This window comes from Rhodamnia argentea, chromosome 1 (assembly GCF_020921035.1).
Source record: "Rhodamnia argentea isolate NSW1041297 chromosome 1, ASM2092103v1, whole genome shotgun sequence".
Lineage (NCBI taxonomy): Eukaryota > Viridiplantae > Streptophyta > Magnoliopsida > Myrtales > Myrtaceae > Rhodamnia > Rhodamnia argentea.
In genome coordinates this window covers 26,527,834-26,547,629 of record NC_063150.1, presented here as the reverse complement: position 1 = coordinate 26,547,629, position 19,796 = coordinate 26,527,834, and the positions used below count along the sequence as shown (strand labels likewise).

General features: G+C 37.1%; 1 protein-coding gene across 1 annotated transcript; it reads right to left on the bottom strand.

Annotated features, from left to right (window-relative positions):
• Positions 1-2,093: 2,093 nt before the first annotated feature.
• LOC115732029 (disease resistance protein RPV1-like) lies at positions 2,094-11,654 on the bottom strand. Its single transcript, XM_048277911.1, has 5 exons — positions 11,005-11,654; positions 9,098-10,176; positions 3,360-3,586; positions 2,349-3,264; positions 2,094-2,152 (listed from the first exon to the last, which is right to left on the bottom strand). Exons 1-5 carry the CDS (start codon positions 11,652-11,654, stop codon positions 2,094-2,096), a joined length of 2,931 nt encoding a protein of 976 aa, XP_048133868.1.
• Positions 11,655-19,796: the final 8,142 nt, after the last annotated feature.

Genomic DNA, 19,796 nt, shown 5'->3' with positions numbered 1-19,796 from the left:
CGATCAACTTGGTCGAAAATCGGCGATGTGGCGATTTTTTTATTTTTTTTTTTCAAATTCCTTTTCCTTCTTTTTTTCTTTCCTATCTTCTTCAACCTCTAGCCGGTCGCCGAGGTTCGGTGATCGACCAGAGGCGAGGGCGAGCGACTCGCCATCCTAAACTTTTCTTTTTGCCAATTCAATCTTAAAACTTTTTTGTTTGCCAATTCAGTCCCACAAATTTTGAAAATATATATCAAAATATTATTAAAAAAAAAATCCCCGTTCAGTGTCGGCAGCATCGCAAAAAAGCGATTTTATGCCAAAATTGACATGATGGATTGAATCAGTACAAATGAAAAAAATTTAGGATTGAATTGGCCAAACAAAAAAGAAAGAAATATGATTAATAGATTGAGGACTTTTTCCATAATTCTCCCGATCTTAACGATATGGACATCTTAACGCATTCAAAGATGAAATAATAAATTGACTATGAGCCTACCTCTGTCTAGTCCTTTAATTCTCCCTATGCAAACGCCTATAAATAACAAAATTGTTCAAAGTTGTAAACATATTAGACAACGGCCAATTAAGTACTAAATCTTTCGGTTGTGCTAATTTCCTAAATTTTTTTATGACTTCCCTTATCTCATCTAAGAATTGTGCCTCCTACTCAACGCAAATGCGTTAATTCTAATGCCTAAAAAAAGCTATAATGCAATAACATGTCACATATATATTTTTGTTTTGGGTAAAGTTCTGATCCTAAATAAAAAGATTCTTGAGCGAACATTTAAGTGTCAACAACAATTATGTCTGAATGCCCAAATTTCTGCTCCGTGAAAGTAAAATTAACTCTTGCGTTTTTATTTGACCTCTAACCAACCCATAATAGATTAGTGCCGGCTTTTAAAGTTGTAGGAAAAAATTAATGAGAAAATCAAGTTGTAGTAAAGGCTTGGAGAGCACGTGCCAAGAGCAAGCACCTCATTCCGTCCGAACCCCTCGGGAATTTCAGTTACCCTCCGGTGGTTCACGACACACGCATGAGAACTAAGCTCATCAGATCAGAAACCTATGTTGGATATTTTGATTTCTGATGTTGACAAACTTACTTTGAATTAATGAAATTCTCAGTTTTTCTATATTAAAAAAAAAGATAAGAAACCTAAACGATAACATTCAAAGGATATATCATCACATTAACAAACAGATAGCAATTGAGGAGGTTGTCCCCGTGCATTATTGCATCCTTGAAATTCACACAAGTCACACTTTCGTAGTTATGTAACAACTGGCAGTTCCTCTGCCATTCAAGTATGTGCTGGTGAGACCAGATCAAGTGTTTGGATCTTCACAAGCATCAAAACTTCCTCAGGACACTTCAGTTGGCCTACCAGCCTCTTCAAAATTTGCATGCAAGATGGCCCTCTTTCATTTTGATCGGTCTTTGGTACGGAATTTGAAGCTCCTCAGCCAAGTTAGCTGCACTTAGATCAATCACGTGATGCAATGATTCCATGACAAGGATCAAAAGGGAAGCAAACTAATTAGCAAATTCCTGAGCTCCTCGCCCCAGCTTTGCAAATTACGCAACAGCTCATCGATACAGCTCGGTGAATTGAAACTCCAAAAGTAAGCCTTGATCATTACATAGACCAACCAGACCTAAAGCACCACCGTTTTACCTCACCTGATCTTTCAAAACGACAGTCTGACTACTCGTTTTAGAAAGCTGGTCTACACATATATGACAGACTAGCCAGAACCACTTTCCATTTTATTTAGTCACACCCACCAGAAAGACTTGAACCTTGATTTTCATTTTAGCTCAGCTCTCTTACTTACTGGGGATTCATGCTCGAGGGAACAAAAAGAAACTTGACAGGGTTCACAATCGTCACGGAGAATTATAAAGGTGTTTGCTCGTCAGAATATCTGGCATAAGTCAAATTTGACACGTTAAAGAGTTCCAGGAATTCAACAAGTTTTTTTTTTTTTAGGGTAAAGAGGAATTCTTTTTTTTTTTGTTGGTCCAATGGGTAAAGAGGAATTCAATAAGTTCAGATGTTGCAAATTCCATAAATCCCCAATTGAGCTAGGGATTTCTCTCAATCACCAACAAATCTGGCACTCAGTTTCTCCAACTTCTCAGAGAACTGAATGCAGCCTATACAAAGGAGAATAAGCTGTCAACAAATGAGTTGATCGACAAATACCTTATAATTGCCGCTTTGCCGCATATATGAATGAGTTAAGGCACCACAAAGTTTCAAGGACCTTGAGGGAAGCTCTGGGATGTATTTAAGAAGATGACGATCGCGTCCATGAAACATCAAGTGTTTCTAGGTGCAATGGGCAACAACCCTGTGGCAACATGGGACTCCGACTAGAGATCTTCAGAGATTTTAAGCCAGAAGGAAGCTCTGGGAGCGACCTGAGCTTGTGACAGTCCTCTAGACTTAGCCTCCGTAGTTTTTTCAACATTCCAATTGCACTGGGTAACTCTTCAATCGCAGAATCACTAATGTCCAGATGTTGCAAATTCTCTAAATCCCCAATTGAGCTAGGGACTTGTCTCAATGACCGACAAGCTCGGGCACTCAGTTTCTCCAGCTTCCTCAGAGAACCGATTGACGTAGGAATCTCTGTAATATCAGCAGAATCTAAAATAAGTTCTTTCAGTTCTTCTAACTGGCCCAATTCTCCTGGTAACTCCTTGAGATTACCACAGCCACTCAGGTCCAAGGAAACGAGGCTCTTGACTTTGCCAATAGAATGGTGGACTTGCTTTAATCCGTAACAGTCTTTCAAGATGATAATCTCCACCTCTGTGAAAGCTGTGAGAACTGGTTCTTTCAACGTTTCAACAGCAGGTAACCCTTCGATTGCAGATTCACTAAAATCAAGACATTGTAAACTCTGTAAATCCCAAATTGAGCTAGGGATTTCTATCAATGACCGACAAGCTCGGGCACTCAGTTTCTTCAGCTTCCTCAGAGAACCAATTGACATAGGAATCTTTGTAATACCAGCAGAATCTAAAATAAGTTCTTTCAGTTCTTCTAATTGGCCCAATTCTTCTGGTAACCCATCGAGACTACCACAGCCACTCAGGTCCAAGGAAACGAGGCTCTTGACTTTGCCAATAGAATGGTGGACTTGCTTTAATCCGTCACAGTCTTTCAAGACGAGAATTTCCAACTTTGTGAAAACCGAGAGATCAGGAGTGCATGTCAGATTTTTGCAACATGCAAGATCGAGAACTTTTAGCCGCTCTCCCTATACAAAGGAGAATAAGCTGTCAAAAAATGAGTTGATTGACACACAAAACAAAACAAACAAAAAATCACAGAGGATGTCTTTTCGCATCTTACCGTGATTAAAGTCCATCCTCTCCAATCCTCTGTTATCCGGTTGTATGACAACTGCAGCACCAATAATGTCGATAGAGGCAAATTGGTTGTCCAAGAAGACAAATCGGGGTCAATTTCAAGCCACTGAAGCCATCTTAATTCAGAATACAGTTTGTCAGAGTCTCCACTTGAAGCCAGTCCTCCCAATTGAAGGAACCCAGAGCTCTGTAAGTTCATAAACTGTCCACCTGTGTAGTGGTTGAGACAAATTAGCTGGATTTTTTCAGTTCCCTCTATATCAAATTAATCAACTGAACGTCTAAATCGACTTTCAAACTTTTAGTTTTTGCTTTCTTTATCTTGAACTCACACAATTGTCATCTTTCTACCCTTGCCATATGTAAATGTTCAAATTTACATTTAATTTAATGATAATCTTTTGAAATTTCAACAATATAGTATGTTTTGACATGAAAATGAAAAGAAAAGTGCTTCTTGCTTTAGAAAATCTAAAAGATACGCTCCTCAATGTTTGTACCTTTTACTCGTTAAGTAGTTCAGGAAGCACCTGGTTTGCAATTTATTTGTTGAGTGTTTAATCATTGCTTTGAAACAGAAAATTTTCTTTTAAAGTATGCACTTAACTTGAGCCAATTTCAAAGATTGAAGGCTTAAGAGCTAAATGACGAAAATAGCCCGTGTATTCATTTAAAATTAGGGAATTTCACACTAATAGTCCCCACACTTTGGCCCAATGTACAATTATCCTTGAACTTTAACTTCATTTTAACGTTGCTCTTGAACTATTCGTAAATATGCAACCTAGTCCATAAACTTTTAATTTATTCAGTTTAGTCCCTCGACTTCCAAAACAAAGTCAAATCAGTCCTTTCTATTTGCAAGTTTTCATAATTACAATACTCCTGGAATATATTTTCATTACAATCCATTCAATAAATATAATGATATATTTTTATCATCTTCTAACTCTCTGATTTTTGTAAATAATCCGATAGTTCCATTTATGTATTATAATAGTAAGAGTAGAACCTTATCTCAGGTTGTATCATGTTGATATTTCTGCTATTTTGATTTCCAATTTATAGATTTAACGAAATTAAAATTAAGAAAACATGAAACATAAAAACTTGAAGGTTTTATTTATTTTAAAATATTAGGAACAAGATTTTGATTGATATAAGTGCTAATATTTATAGATGAAGTAAAATCGTTTTTAGTTATCCTTCTGAAAGCACATAATTCTTAAAATGAAAGCAATATCGAAATACGATATTCCTCTAGCACTTGTGTTGCCCAGCACATAAGGGCATGATGACCTGACGTCATCAAAGGACTTGAGAATATTGTCGAAGGACTATATCCTAAATGGAACTATCGTAGTAATTTTAAATACCAAAAAATGTAAAAAAAAAAAACTAATAAAAGAGATAGCATATTTTCAGTTAATTTGGTATATGGATTTTGCAATGAAAATTTAATCTAAAATCTAGGCCTACCTACAGTAGTGAATATTGTTGAATGACTGATTTGACTTTATTATGGCAATTGAGAAACTATTGAGATTATTGGTGCTATCAATTAAAAAATCAGGAACTAGATTGGACATTTACGATTAGTTCAAGCACAAGCACTACATTGAACTAATTAAGAGTTCAAGGATGACATTACACAATGCGCCAGAGTTTAGATACCATTAGTATTATTTCTCCTCAAAATTAATTCAATTAATTATTAAATTGATTTTGATGTAATTTAGAATGAAAGACTCAAAGCAAAATCTCCCTTAAAAAATAGTATAGACAAGAGTCATAGGATATATGTGGCAAATAACAAAGGAGACATGGATGCATGTGACAGATGATGCATGTGGAAGTTTGAAACGTCTTAAAGTGGAGCTTATAAGTTATAGCCAACAAAATAGGAGTTTTCGGAAAGTGGAGCAAGCCTTATCCATGGGCAGTTTTACAAGAAACCCAGTACCGTCCACAATAGGCATTAACATGAAAGGGGCGTTTAGAGGCAAAATAAAAAACGTAAAACACACCAAAGTCTATCTCCCACTTTACTTGTAAGTTTCCGCGTCGTTGCAAATTTTTTTCATGTCTTTTCAATTCCTTATAGTTCAATTTCAATGCATTCATCTTTTTGCTACACTTAGTTTCATAGAATTTGCCCTCCATCCGAGCCCCCGGTCATGGAATTTGCGCTCCATTGAGGAACCATGGAGCGATCCGGGTCACTCTCTGCAATCACCTAAAGTTCGGCGCAGTCGGTCGACCCAATTTTCATGTAAGAATGATGTGTGTAATTGAAAGTTAGAAAACACAACAGTAGCTAAATTGTTGCATTTCTGTTTAAGGTGAAATGGTTCACCCATTTCTCCCTTTTTTGTCTAATTAGTGTGATTATCTAACTCAACAGAAAGACTGTCATATAATATTATCTTAGTTCCATTTGGTTTGTTCTCATGTTAGCGCATTAACTAATCCTAAATAATGCTTAAGTGGATCTCTTGAATGCCATAATGAACTTTACATCCTCTAAATGCCATGAGTATTGAGTAGTCCAACAATTGTTTGAGTAACTCAAGACTCCTAAAAAAAGGACATGACAGTTATTTGAAAGAAATAAGAATACTATTTTCTTTCAAAAGTAAATTATGTCCGAGTATCATCGTTCACTAAGTAGTTTGTTCAACAGTAATTTTCTCATTTATAATATCCTTTGTCGTCTCTCTTGCTTAGCTGATCATTTTTTTTTTTTTTTTTGCTTTTTTGTCTAATTGGTTATGGTGTGGGAATCCAGAAATCAGTTTCAGTCATATGCATTATAATGCAAAAAATGGGAATGTCTTTCGAATACTGTTTACTAACTGAATTTTTCCATTGTAAAAGATTAAGAAGTATCAATTTATAAGTTATAACTATCTTTCCAAAGAAAATGATATGCGTCCACAGATATGTGCATAACAAAGGTAGATTGGGATAATATATTAATATCTGTGTGCTTAATTTTCTCAATTCTAGTTTTGGTGTCTAGCATGGCACGGGTTCGCGACTAGTTGATCCATATTTCACAATACTTCTAACTCTCTCTTTCTTTCACGTGAACTTTTGTTAGAACAGTGCCACCAAACTTGAAAGAATTGTCCTTTTTTCTTTTACATTGGATAAAGATTGTTTTTTTGTTTCCCATTCTTAGAATGCTTTTTATCAGCCGAATGCAATCATAAAAGAGAAGAAAAGAGACAATGGGCAGGAAATACATAGTAAAAATGAAAAAGCTAAAATTATTGATCCATCCACATAACTTTTTTGTTTTTGGTCTAACCATCAACATAACTTAAAAGTGTATCTTTTTTCGTTAGTTTCTTGGGAATATTTAGAACAGAGAAACACCAAAACACAAGTTTGTCTTGCGAAATATGAACTCTACAAACCGTTGTGAAACCAAAGATGATTTTTTTTTTGGTTCAATTTTGTGGTTTGATTCGTTCCGCGTTATCTGTACTTCAAATATTCACTAGGGAAAAATCTGCCCGAATAATCTCTCTGCATTTGTTTGAGTGAGAGTTTTTCAGAAATTGCTTTTTTAGACTTTAGAAAAAAAAATTCCTAAATCCAAAGAAATGAAAACATTTTTCAGAATTACCCATCTCAAACTTTTTAATTTTTTTTTTCTTCTTCCTCCGCTGGTCACCGGGCCTTGGCAATGGCCGGCGATTGGCCACATGTGATCGAGTCTCACCTTATCCGGCGAGCTCAAGCTCGCCGGTTCCTCGATGAGGCTCCACCTCGTGTGGTCAATTGTCAACCATCGTCGAGGCCTGGTGAGCTCTAGCTTGCCAAATATGATGAGGCTCGATCTCATGTGGCTGGTTGCCGAAGAAACAAAGAAAAAGAAAAAAAATAGTAATAATATAATAAAAAACAAGTTGACTATTTAAAAATTTGATTTATTTTTAGCCTCGTTGAAATCATTTTTCAAGTAAGATCTGAAAACCAAAAAACGTTTTTGGTCACAAATTACTAAATAAAGAAAGACAAACCATTTGCCTGAAAAATAATTTTCCAATAATCATTTTCCTTTTCCAATGGATTTTTTATTTTTTCCCAAATAAACACATCCTTAAGTTTTTAGATCGAACATATCCTTAAGCTCATTTGTAGAAGTCACTAAATCGAGCTGTAATCATCATCTCACGCTGTCTTTGATTTTTTTTTCAATGTATATTGATCTCTGGATTATATTACATGGAAAAAAAAAACTCTACTATATCGAAAGGGGATTTCAAAACCTCACTCTTTCGTCAAAAGTTTCCACATCAATGCGCATATAATTTATTACCAAAATACGCATAAACATAGTTTTAAAAGTTAAGATAATTGGAAATCAGTCCCATAAAATTTTTATTTTCCATAATTGAATCGTAATATCTCAATCTTGCAACCATATAAATTGTTTCCTAAACTAGTTAGCATCGTCCAACATTTATCTTTGTTCAAACAGATTTGACTTTTTTTTCATATTTTAAGCACCCATATGATGTGCTGCTTTTGCTGATGTTTATGGAGTTACTGAATCAACGAAAGAGTGTGATATCGAATCTTGTGAAATGTACTATTTCAGATAAAATCAAGAATATAAAGCTTTTTGCTTTCCCCAACATCTCTTGGTTACTTGCTAGGTTAGTTCCTCTCCATTGATTAGTCATGAACCAATGAGGCTTCCCCAAATGGACTATATACAATGACAATTTAAGTAAAACATAAACTTAAAAAAAAAAATGACTTCACGCTGAAGATTATACAACAAATAAAAAGGTATCGATATGATAATAAGCACGTAATTTCCTCTAAATAGTCAAGTTTGTCCAGTGGCTTTTGGCATCAAAGGGCATTAGCCCAAAATATAAACACACTATAAAACAACTTGGAGAGGAACGAAATGTTTATTGAGAAATGTTGAAAAGGAAAAAACAACGGCAATGAAGGGAAAATGAGAAAACCCACTCTTTATCATACACCTAACTTAATCCATGAGATGAACAAGGTTGACATGATACAATCTTTACAAAAAAATTAGTAAATATTTCGAATAAAATTCTTAAGGGTGTTTTTTCTTCGGTATCTATTAACCCGAAAGATGAATGAAAAGACATAGATATAACTATAATAGAAGGCCCGATATCTTCAAAATCAAAGTGGAGAAATAAACATATCAAACACTGGTTTCGTAAATCACAGGAGCACCACAAGGTCCACGATACATTCGGCCGTACTAGAAGCAATCACACGTGATAAGTGTAAAATTTTCTTTCAATGTTACTGTTCAGGGAAATTATTAATATTACAATTGGCACATATTATCTTTATTTTAACAAAGATATATTCATTTTTCTATCTACGATGTTTACACTTCATCTTTAGTCTTCTCAACGAAGTTTTTAGTGCAAAATCATAGTTAAAGGATCTTAAATTGATTGTGAATTAGATTTTTGACAAATGTAATTTATATCAAAAAACTTGAATTAAATAGTACAACTTCTTCATCCTTGGAATATTTATAATTTAATTAGCTGTCACACTTAATCCAGGATGGGCATGCGTGGATTTTTAAATAGATCTTTTCCTGAAAAGTAGGGGCATCTGTTCATACAAGATAATTGTTAAAATAGACCAGATGAAATTTATGAAAATATGAGGGGGAGGGAAAGAAAAGGGAGTGCCATATATTACCTTTTCGTTCAGTTAGCACTTTGGAGGCTTCCTTTTCTTGCCATTTGCTCCTTCCAAGATCTCTGAGTTGATCATGCATCCATATCATACCATCATCTTCAATTTTTATTAAGCACCTCAATTTCAACTCTTCAATTGCTTGATTTGCACGAAATCGATGATCGTTCCACATGCAAATGGCGAATTTGCTATCTTTGCCAATGAAGAAACGAGCAATATCAACAAAAATCTCCTTCTGATAATCGTCTAATCCATCATAACTTATCCGCAATATTTTCTGGACACGTTCTTGGACTTGATCTTGTTGTTGTGCTTCTAATTGCTTCGGCATATCATTCCATACATCTTCACTTTTTCCATACAAGTACGAACCTATAACCTCAATAGCCAAGGGAAGTCCATCCAGAGTGGATATGATCTCACGAGACATACGGTTAAAGCCCTTCAAAGAATCGTCCTCACGAAATGCATGTTTGTTAAATAAAATCAGGGAATCCTTCTCATCTATTTTATTCAATTCATGCTTGTGGACTACCTTGAATTCAGATTGATCAAGAATGGCTCTATATCTAGTTGTAACAATGATGATACTTCCTGAAGTGAACCAATCACATTGTTTAGCCAAAGCATCTAGGTGATCCTTCTCATCTATATCATCCAAAAGAATGAGAACCTTTCTCCTTTTGAATCTATTTTTGATCAATCTAATTCCATCTTCAACATTCGAAACTTCAACTTCGATTGACAGTATTCCCTTAATTAGTTGCTTTTGTAGATAAGTGATATCCTTGTGGTGAGCTGTTTCTCGAATATTGGGAAGGAATCTACAATGCACAAAGTCATTGGACAACTCATTGTAGATGATCTTGGCAAGAGTTGTTTTACCGATCCCTCCCATGCCACAGATTCCAATCATTTGAGCATCATTAGTAGAAGCGTCTACCCAACTCCTAATTTTTTTCACATGATCATCAAATCCAACTAAGTGCTTGGTAACAACAAGATGAAAATCAGGTCGCAACTTGCTCAACTTGCTCAAAACTTCTTTGATAACTCTTTCCACTAATTCTCCTTCATGCCCGTCGAACAACAAAACTCATGATAAACTTGTGATTATACTTAATCTCATCAAATGACAACACCTAATGTTTTGGTTTTATTAATAAGAATGGAGGATGATGGTGCAGTAGTCATTTCAATTTTCCCCCTCTTCCTTTTATGCCATTAGATAGATCTTGATGAAAGAAAGTAAGGTGGTGCACCTGGCTCATTAAGTGTCTTTGGGAGTATATCAACTATTACAAGGCTCAAGGTCGCTGCTAGTTGAAGGGTAGGTCTTTTTTTTTTCCTTTTTTCTTTTTGGGGTGTTTGGGTGGGGGTTGTTTTCAGAAAGGTGGAGGGAAGATTACCCTACTCTAAGGTCAGGCATCCCACAGGCTTATATTGAGGACTTAAAAGTTATAGACGCTTACCAATGGGGAGTCATTGGCAGCAAGAATCGAACCTAGACATGGTCAATGCAACATGTCTGATCAATATCAAGTGAGCTAACCACCGTTGGCAATAGGAGGATAATTTACTTGGTGATGATCAAGCTCTGGAGAACTAAGCATTGGAGAGGCATATTGTTCGTGATCAATACTATTGGCTGGAGGGGGTTGTCGTTTCTTTGTTTTTGGCCCTGTACTTGAGACAATTGTAAAGTTTTCGGGGCTCAGGGATACGTTGGTTTTAGTTGTGGGGACATGTTGGGGAGCGTATGTTGTCTTTTGGGCATTATGGTTGCTCATTGGTTTGGAAATTCCTGAGCTTTCTATGGAAGTAAGTCAGCCACATTTCATCATTTTTCCATTGATAAGAGAACTTACTTTTTTTTTTTATAAAAAAAAAAGGTGGAAAGCAAGTACCCGTTGGCAATTTTCTCAGATTCCCATCCATTTAAGTAACTCACGTCTTCAAGTGCTCGTCGCCCTTCCTGAATCTCCTTCTCATCAAAACGCTTCTTACGTGAATCAAAGGCCTTCCCAAAATTTCCTCTTAAATACCGCACATGCGATGGATCCACTTTGTAAAAAATGGGCAACACTATGTGTGACGTGCTCTTCCTGCAGTCCATCATATGAATGAGCTCACGGAGGCACCATTTGCTCGAAGCATAATTTTCGGAGATGATAGGGATCGAAATCTTAGACTGTTTAATGGCGTTGAGAAGCTGTGAACGAAATTCCTCGCCAATTGAGAGGCTATCATCGTCCCTGAACACGTGTATCGGCATAGACCTTTCGCTGCAAAGTCTGTGGTAGAGGTGATCAGTAAATTCCTTACGGGTATCTGAGCCTCTGAAGCTCAAGAATACATCGTATTCATCGTCAGTGCTGAAAGGAGGAGCAGATGCTCCCTCCGTGATCTCTTTCGTTGCACTCTTTTTCTTCTTCATGAGATGATTGATTACAAACATAGTCAGAAGAATTGGCGCAACAATTACCGCAAACGAACGACCTGAAACGAGACAGTGCATTCCCTTGTTTGCCTTGCCCTGGCTTTTTCCTTTCTCCATGTTAATATGGCAGGCAAAGATGAAAAGAGGATGCCTTCCTACTGCACAAAAAGATGTAGATAAACAAATGAAAAGGTTGGATGGAGAGCACATGCTTTCTGGGTGAAGAGCACATGTTTTCTGAATGATTCCGAAGACAAAATGTTTAATGAATAGAAGATATCTTCTAGGGTGATCGATTCCAAATTGGGTAGGCTCCATAAGTGAAACCTGAAATCTATCCTCTCAAGACCAATTCTCAATTTTCGAAATCTGAAACCTACCCTGTAGAACCTGGAACCGATTCTATCCATTGGGTCTGGCTCAAGAGTCTACCCGAGAACCGGCTGATTCCTTCTTTCTTATTTTTGTGAGTGTTTCATTCTTTTATTCCTTCAAAGGACAAAATTTTCCTGTTAGTTACATTCAAGTTTTAAAGGGTAGAAAGGTTCTAAGAAATTAAATGGATCAAGCCATAGCTTCTAGATTACAACCTGTCACTGTGAAACGGATTCAAAGAAGCCAGAAACATTAAAGCAAGAATACAAACCCTGCAAGAACCACACCTTGAAATGGTCTGACGATAGAATGCAACACTGGCACACTGCAATGCAGTACAAAGCTAGTAAAGCAAACTTCCACTAGATGGCATGACCTGGGAGTCAATTCATCCTATAGTCAAAATGATCTTGCTTAATTTTAAGCGACCGTTTTGAATTATGCTTTCAGCCTTTCACAGAGCTGCTCTCTAAACTGGATCGAGGTCATTTCCACCTAAATCCCCCGGGACCGATAGTTAAAAGCCAAGCAAAAAACGTTCAAATTGAGAGAGAGAGAGAGAGAGAGAGAGAGAGAGAGAGAGAGAGAGAGAGAGAGAGAGAAGCAGAGCTCAGCCTCGACAAACGAACGAACAAACGAGAGAGACCCTGTTGAGCTTACACGTGAAATTAAGAAAACTTTATCGTGATGCAGAAACTGCGATTTGCGAGTCAATCAAACAAAGAAACACGAAGCAGAGCTCTCAGACTCGACAAAAATACTTGAGCTTACCTATCAGAGTGAGTCCCCGTTGCCGGAGTGAGTGAGTCGCCGGAGAGGAGGAGACCGGGGAAGAGCGAGAAACGAACGAGAGAGAAAGAGACTTCGACAGAGAGTCGTCGCTCGAGTGGAGGGCCTGGAGGCTGAATAGATCGAAGTACAGGAGAGAGAAAGTAAACAGGCGACGGGCAGCAGAGCAGAAGAGAGAATAGATCATTAGGGTTTTCCCACTTCGGTCCGGTTCTATCACCCTGAACCGGTTCCCGCTTTGGCTCACCTATAATTTGCCTTCCTCTGCCCAAAAGATCAACATAAACAAACGAAAAGGATGGATGGTGAAAGGGATGTCTTTATGAAAGATTCCCCAATGCAAAATGTTTAATGAACGAGTCTTCCAATATTGAAAGTTGTTGACTCGGAGCAGTGCAATGTCCATGTTGTCTTTCATCTTTTATCTCTAGATGCGTGCACTTTCCTAATTGGACATCAACCACGTCTTTAGTTAGGGGATTACAAGCTAAAGGTACGGCTCGCATGTAAAATTTAACTAATATTGAAATGCATTGAAATCACTTGCACCCAAATCATTTAGGAATTCTTTCCCTATTTGCTCCAACCATGCCTCCGATCGATTGTTCATGTATGTGTATCTATTTGAAAGCACGTGCTAGTGCCTCACATCCATTTTCATCAAGTTACATTCTTGATGTTCATGAACATATTTCGTAAGTTTTACTGGGTACGCCTCATATAATAATGGAAACTAACAACCCTAGTTGTCATCCGTGTATTTGGTTTACTTATAAGTTTTACTGGATACCCCATATATACTGCTTTTGGGCAACCCTCTCAGCAATTAAGAGATCCATTCAAAGAACACGGGGACTAGTTGAAGTAATGAAATAACAACCATAGTTAAATTTCAAATTTGTTAAATAAAAAGTTTTCCTTTTAGAATGTAAATGCATAAAGAGATGAAAAAGGCAAACTCTCTCTCTCTCTCTCTCTCTCTCCCTCCTAGCGGCTAGCACAACCGTTCACCGCTCAATGACAGTGTGACGGTGCTATGCAAGCCACAATATATAAGTAAGCGAAAAGGGACAGTGTGACGGTGCGATAACAGTGGACGCTTATGCAAGCATTTTTCAAGTCAATATGCATAGAAAACTCTTTCCGTCATCTTCAATGCACCGCAAAAAAAAGAGCGTGATTTTGTGTTATTCAGCATCTAAAGCATAGACCAAGGTTCATCGACAATTTCACGGATGCTTCCGATATAACTTACTTGTTCAATAATCTAATCGCGGTGATTGTGAGTCCGTTCTATCCGGGGAAGAATGGACACAAAAACATCAGCTTTCTATATAATTAACATATCAAAATTAGGATAGGCACAAACCCACATTGTCTGTCGGGCATCTCGTAAATAAAGATGTCCAAGAGGAATGATTCTTAAAAACGTATTAGCACAGGCCTCCAAGCTCATACACTTTGACTAGGACGGAAGAAACGACTCCTCTGACATCTAAGGCCGTTAAAATTGGCTCTTTCTGATATTGGTTCCGGAGATGGGGGCCCTCCACTTTATAATAGAACGGCTTCATTTGTTTGGAAGAAAATTCACGAAGAATTATTTTCATTTCTTTTGTTTGTTTGGTGTGAAATAAATTCATCCAGGAAAGAGATATCGTCGAGCGGAAAACATTAGTTCGGTTACTTTGAAAATGACCTCCGAATTAAAACTGAAAATCATTTTTCTCGAGAAAATTATCGAAAAAGTCCTAAACCTATTACATTTTTACCAATTCAGTCCTAAACCTTTTAATTTTGCCAATTCAGTCCTAAACATTTTCACATTTTGTCGATTAAGTCTTTTGGCCAATTTAGCTCCCAAAAAATATTTACATGGATTCATAGTCAGCACCAACCATCCTACATTGCCAATCCGGCACCGACGTGGGTGCCGGAATAGGAAAACGATGACGTTTTTTTTTTTCCAGGGTAAATTGCCCAAATCAAAACATGTCCAAATTCAAAACCCTAAAGCCCCTGACTCCTCGACACTAAAGCCCCTCGCTCCTCCACGACCGAGCAACGGGCAAAGGCAGTCGGATGCTTGACAAGGCGTCTCCCCTTCATGGCAACTCTCTTTAGCAAGAGCCCCTAACTTTATCGAAGCTTTATTTTGCAAGATAACAAATTAAATCATTTGAGTTCTCCATCCCGCAACAATTCCTTGACAATCCCAGTGGACAATTGATACCTAAAAACTCAAACGAAAGATCCGATAATACACATTTCACATGTAACAACCAGAGAAACGAAAGGAAGAGAAACATGGAGCAAACACTTTCTTTTTGAAAATTCACATATGATAACTCTCTTGGATCAAAGAACGAGAGAAGGACAACCCGAGCAAAATAGATTGCCCTAAGGTCAAGTGACAAAAACTCGCCGGGGACCGGGTATGGATGAATCGTGCAACCGAGGCTCATCCTCTCCGCCGAGTCATCGTCATCGATGTCCCAACGAACCGCTCGCGAATATCCCCGGTGCATCGTCGAGAGTCGTTGCCCATCACCCGTTGTTGAGGAGTCGGGGGCTACTGCCAAAAAGAGCATCCGACGACCGTTGCATGTCGCTCCGTCATGGAGGAGTCAGGGGCTTTAGGTTTTTTAATTTGGGCGTGTTTTGATTTGGGCAATTTACCCAATAAAAGAAAAATATCATCGTTTTCCTTTTCCGGCGCCCACGTCGGTGCCGAACCGCCACGTGGGTTGGTCGGTGCTAACTAGGAATCCATATAAGCATTTTTCGAGAGCTAAATTGGCCGGAAGACTGAATCGGCAAAAGGCGGAAAGGTTTAGAATTGAAAAGGTTTAGAACTAAATTGGCAAAATTGAAAGGTTTAAAACTGAATCGACAAAAGTGCAATAGATTTAGGACTTTCTCGACAACTTTCCCCGTTTTTCTCTAAAGACACATAATGGAGTTTGGTCACGGACATTCTTCTAACTCCAATATCCGAAGTGCTTGGGATAATTACACCATGAGTGCCATAACTTGTGTACGGCGTTCACTTGAGTGCCATAACTTTCAAAACGTTCACTTAGGTGCCATAATTTTCAAAAATCGTTCACTTGAGTGCCACGTACGAGCAAAATCGTTCACTTGAGTGCTATAGTAACTTTTCCAAGGAGCCACGTCAACTTTTCGACGTGCCATGTCAGCTTTTCTACTGCCACGTCGCCTTTTCCGGCATCTACGTCAACATGGAACTCAAATGAACGATTTTTGAAAATTATGATACTTAAGTGAACGTTTTGAAAGGTGTGGCACTCAAGTGAACATCGTACAAAAGTTATGACACTTCTAGTGTACTTTTCCCGAAGTGCCTTCTTTTCTTCCCTTCTCTCTGTCTCTCTCTATGTGTGTGACTTTAGGTGTATTTCAAGGTGCCTTGCTCTTTGCTTAAGAAATCGGCTAGAAGTGCATCTCTGTCCATCACTACCATTTGGTGGAGCCCCATGATTTCTTCTGCTCTTATCCGTTTTTGGCTAAGGATTTTGATTTATTTGTTTGATCTCTACTGTTGGTTCCATGGATGTGGTTGGAACAGGAAAATTGTCAAAAAAGTTCTAATCCTTTCACACTTTTATCAATCCAGTCTTAAATCTTTTAAGTTTGCCGCCGATCTCTAGACAAAAAAAAGGAAATCTTTTTATAAATTTGTTAAAATATCATTAAAAATAATCTATGTCAGTGCTAGGGATGCCATGTAGGACGATGACATCCATGTCATTAATTTTCGGCCAATAGGACTCAATCAAGAAAAGGTGAAAATGTTTAGGACTGAATAGGTAACCATAAAAGATTTAGGACCGAATTGGAAAAATGTAAAAGGTTTAGAACTTTTTTGACAATTTTCCTGATTGGAACTGGAAGATCAAATTGGGCTTGGGATGGTTGTTAAAACAAGCCCACCAACTGCTTGTGAAAAATTTTCAAGGAACTCTGACTTACAATCATGGTGACCTTGCTAAAATAGTTATTCCTATAAATTGGAGACGCATAAGTTCAACACACAACTATCAAACGCAGCATAAAAATCAAGCAATGCAACTCAGTGCACCAGAAAAGATATTTCATTCCCTAACGAAAAACACAAATTTGGTTTTGTATTCCGAGCAGCGGAAATCATTTTCCGACTTATTATTGAGTTTTTGCCAAACATAGGAAAACATGACCATTTTCCATAAAAATGACTTGCTAGAAATTTTTCTGTTTGCTATCATTTTTCCTTTCAAAGAAACAGAAATGTCTCGAGTTTTTCTCTGCCAAGGACTTGCAGGCATTGTGAGACCTAGTCTATAGGAACTCCGATTCAGAATAAAATACCAATCCAAGTTCTCGCAAAAGCGCTACGACATCATTAGTGAGTCTTCCATCGGCTAAGAAGCTCTTTTCGGCAACATTCATTTGGTGTGTCAAAATAAAAATGAAGTGCCAATGTTCTAGTTATTATTTCAAGTTAGCTCGACGTCCAAAATTGCATTTGAACAAGTGTAGTTATTTAAGTGATTTAAAAATAGCCTCCATGACTCTGTCATTATGATTCAATCGCCTTATGTGAGTCAAAGGATCCGTTTGTTTTCAAATTCATCTTCTGATGGAGTGTGAAACCATAGGGTGACAGCAATTCGGGAAGTGATATATTAATATAATACGAAGTCAATAATGTTATTTGCGAAGAAAAGGACGAATATGGACTTACAACAATAGTTAAGCTTAAAAAAACTAACTTTAAGAGCCATCTTGAACATTGTTTCCACGAAGTCACCTTCCTGTCTGATGTTTTGGGAGTTGAAAAGCACATGGAATTAGAAAATTCGATTGAAAAACAAATGGTCCGGACAAACCGAATTAGGGAATTTAACACTTCGTTTGGACAATGCCTTGTTGAAATCATACGAAGTCAATAATGCTGTTCTAGAAGAAAATGATGACGATGGACTTACAAAACATAGTTAAGCTTAGAAAAAGTTAAATTCTAGTGAACAATGCCTCTCTAAAAGCCTTTTTGATGACTGTTTTCACGAAGTCACCTTCCTGCCTGATGTTTTGGGAGTTAAAAAGCACATAGATTAAGAAATTTGGATTGAAAAACAAATGGTCAGGCCGAAACAAATTAGAAAATTTAACACCCTGTGTGGACAATGCCTTGTTGATATTGTACAAAAGTCAATAACGTTATTCGACAAGTAAAAGAGGAAAATGGACTTACAACATATAGTTAAGCTTAGAAAAAGTCAAATTCTAGTGAACAATGCCACTCTAAGAACCTTCTTGATGACTTTTTTCACGAAGTCACCTTCTTGCCTGCTGTTTTTAGAGTATGAAATATGCGTGGAATTAGAAATTTCGATTGAAAAACAAATGGTCAGGCCAAACCAAATTAGGAAATTTAACACCTCTGAAATTATACGAAGTCAACAATGCTAATCCACGAGTAAATGAAGAAAATGGACTTACAACATATACTTAAGCTTAGAAAAAGTTAAATTCTATTGTGAACAATGCCACTTTGCATGATTTATGAATGATTTCTAATTTCCCGAGAAATGCATTCAACTTCAATGCGCGAAACAACACAAATTCAGCTAGGACTCAATCTGAACCAAGTTGTATTATCAGGGAAGTTCGTAGTACTTGTTATGTTACTTGAGTATTTTCTAGGTTTTTTGTCTTTCTACATACATGGGTGCATTATGGTCATTGTATAATTTTATAATATATTGAGATAGGTGTAGGGTAAAGAATACATGGAAACATAGAGCCGTTTTTTGGCTTTACGTTTATTTTTTCCTCTCTTCTTCTCCTCTCGTTTTCTCCTCTTTTCCTTCTTCTATCTTGCCTATTTATCATAGATTCTCTAATCAGCTTTATGACATGGTATCAAAGCAAATTTGAGTACCTGATTCTTTGATCCTATTGCTAGTTTGAGAGTCCCCTAATACCCCTTTTCCTTCTCTGGTGTGCAATCACTTGAAGCTGCAATTTCTATCTATTTTCTCTCCCAGTCTCAATTCGTATAAGACTAGGAGAAATCAAATTCATCTGGTTCTCTTTGCAGCTATGGATTTGTTTGTCGCTATGGATTGCAACACTTACAAATCAACAGATTCAAGGATCAGAATATTTTGTTGATTATGGTCGATTGGTATTGTATGATTTTCATCAAAAATACATTACTGTTGGTGTTGATTATATCAAGCAAAGGGCTATTTTATTTCTTGTGTTGAAGTTTCAATTTTCATGATTCGTGGTAGATATGCATTTATTTCGAGATTATCACCATGAGTACTAGTAAGTCTTCTACAGATAGTGTTAATATTCATATTACCTCTATTAAATTAAATGGGGCCTCTAATTACTTGTTAGTACTCAAGCTATCAAAGTCTATATTAATGCTAATGGGAAGCTCAATTATCTTACAACTGACCCCACTCATGCAAATGCTAAAGCATATGGTGACTGTATGAGAGATAATGACACACTTTTGGTGTGATTATGGAACGGCATTGAACCATCTATTGCTGCTAATGTCATGTTCCACACAATTGCCAAGGAGTGTGTGATGAACTTATTATGGAGAGCTACTCACAAGATAAAAACATGTCTAGAGTTTATGAATTATACAAGAAGATCTTTAATTTTAAACAGGGGGACAACTCTCTTGGAGAGTATTATAGTGCTTTGAAAGGCATGTGGGAAGAACTCAATCTTTATCAACACACAACTACTGATTTTGAGAGACTAAAGACGCAACGAGATGAATTTTTTTGTTTTGGTCGAAACGAGATGAATTTCAAGTGGCCAAGTTTTTATATGTGTTGAATGCTAACTTGCATCCTATCAAGAGCCTACTTCTTGCCAGAGAGAAAGTTCTTTCTATGAATGAAACTTTTTGTCGGATTCAACGCATTGTCCCTCCATCTTCTACATCATCTAAAGACAATTCAGCACTTGTGGCTAGTGGTGGTAGTCGTGGTCGTGGTGGATTGTCTTAATATTATTGAATATTATTTTCATATTTGTAAATAATTTTTTTAATTTTTTTAATGA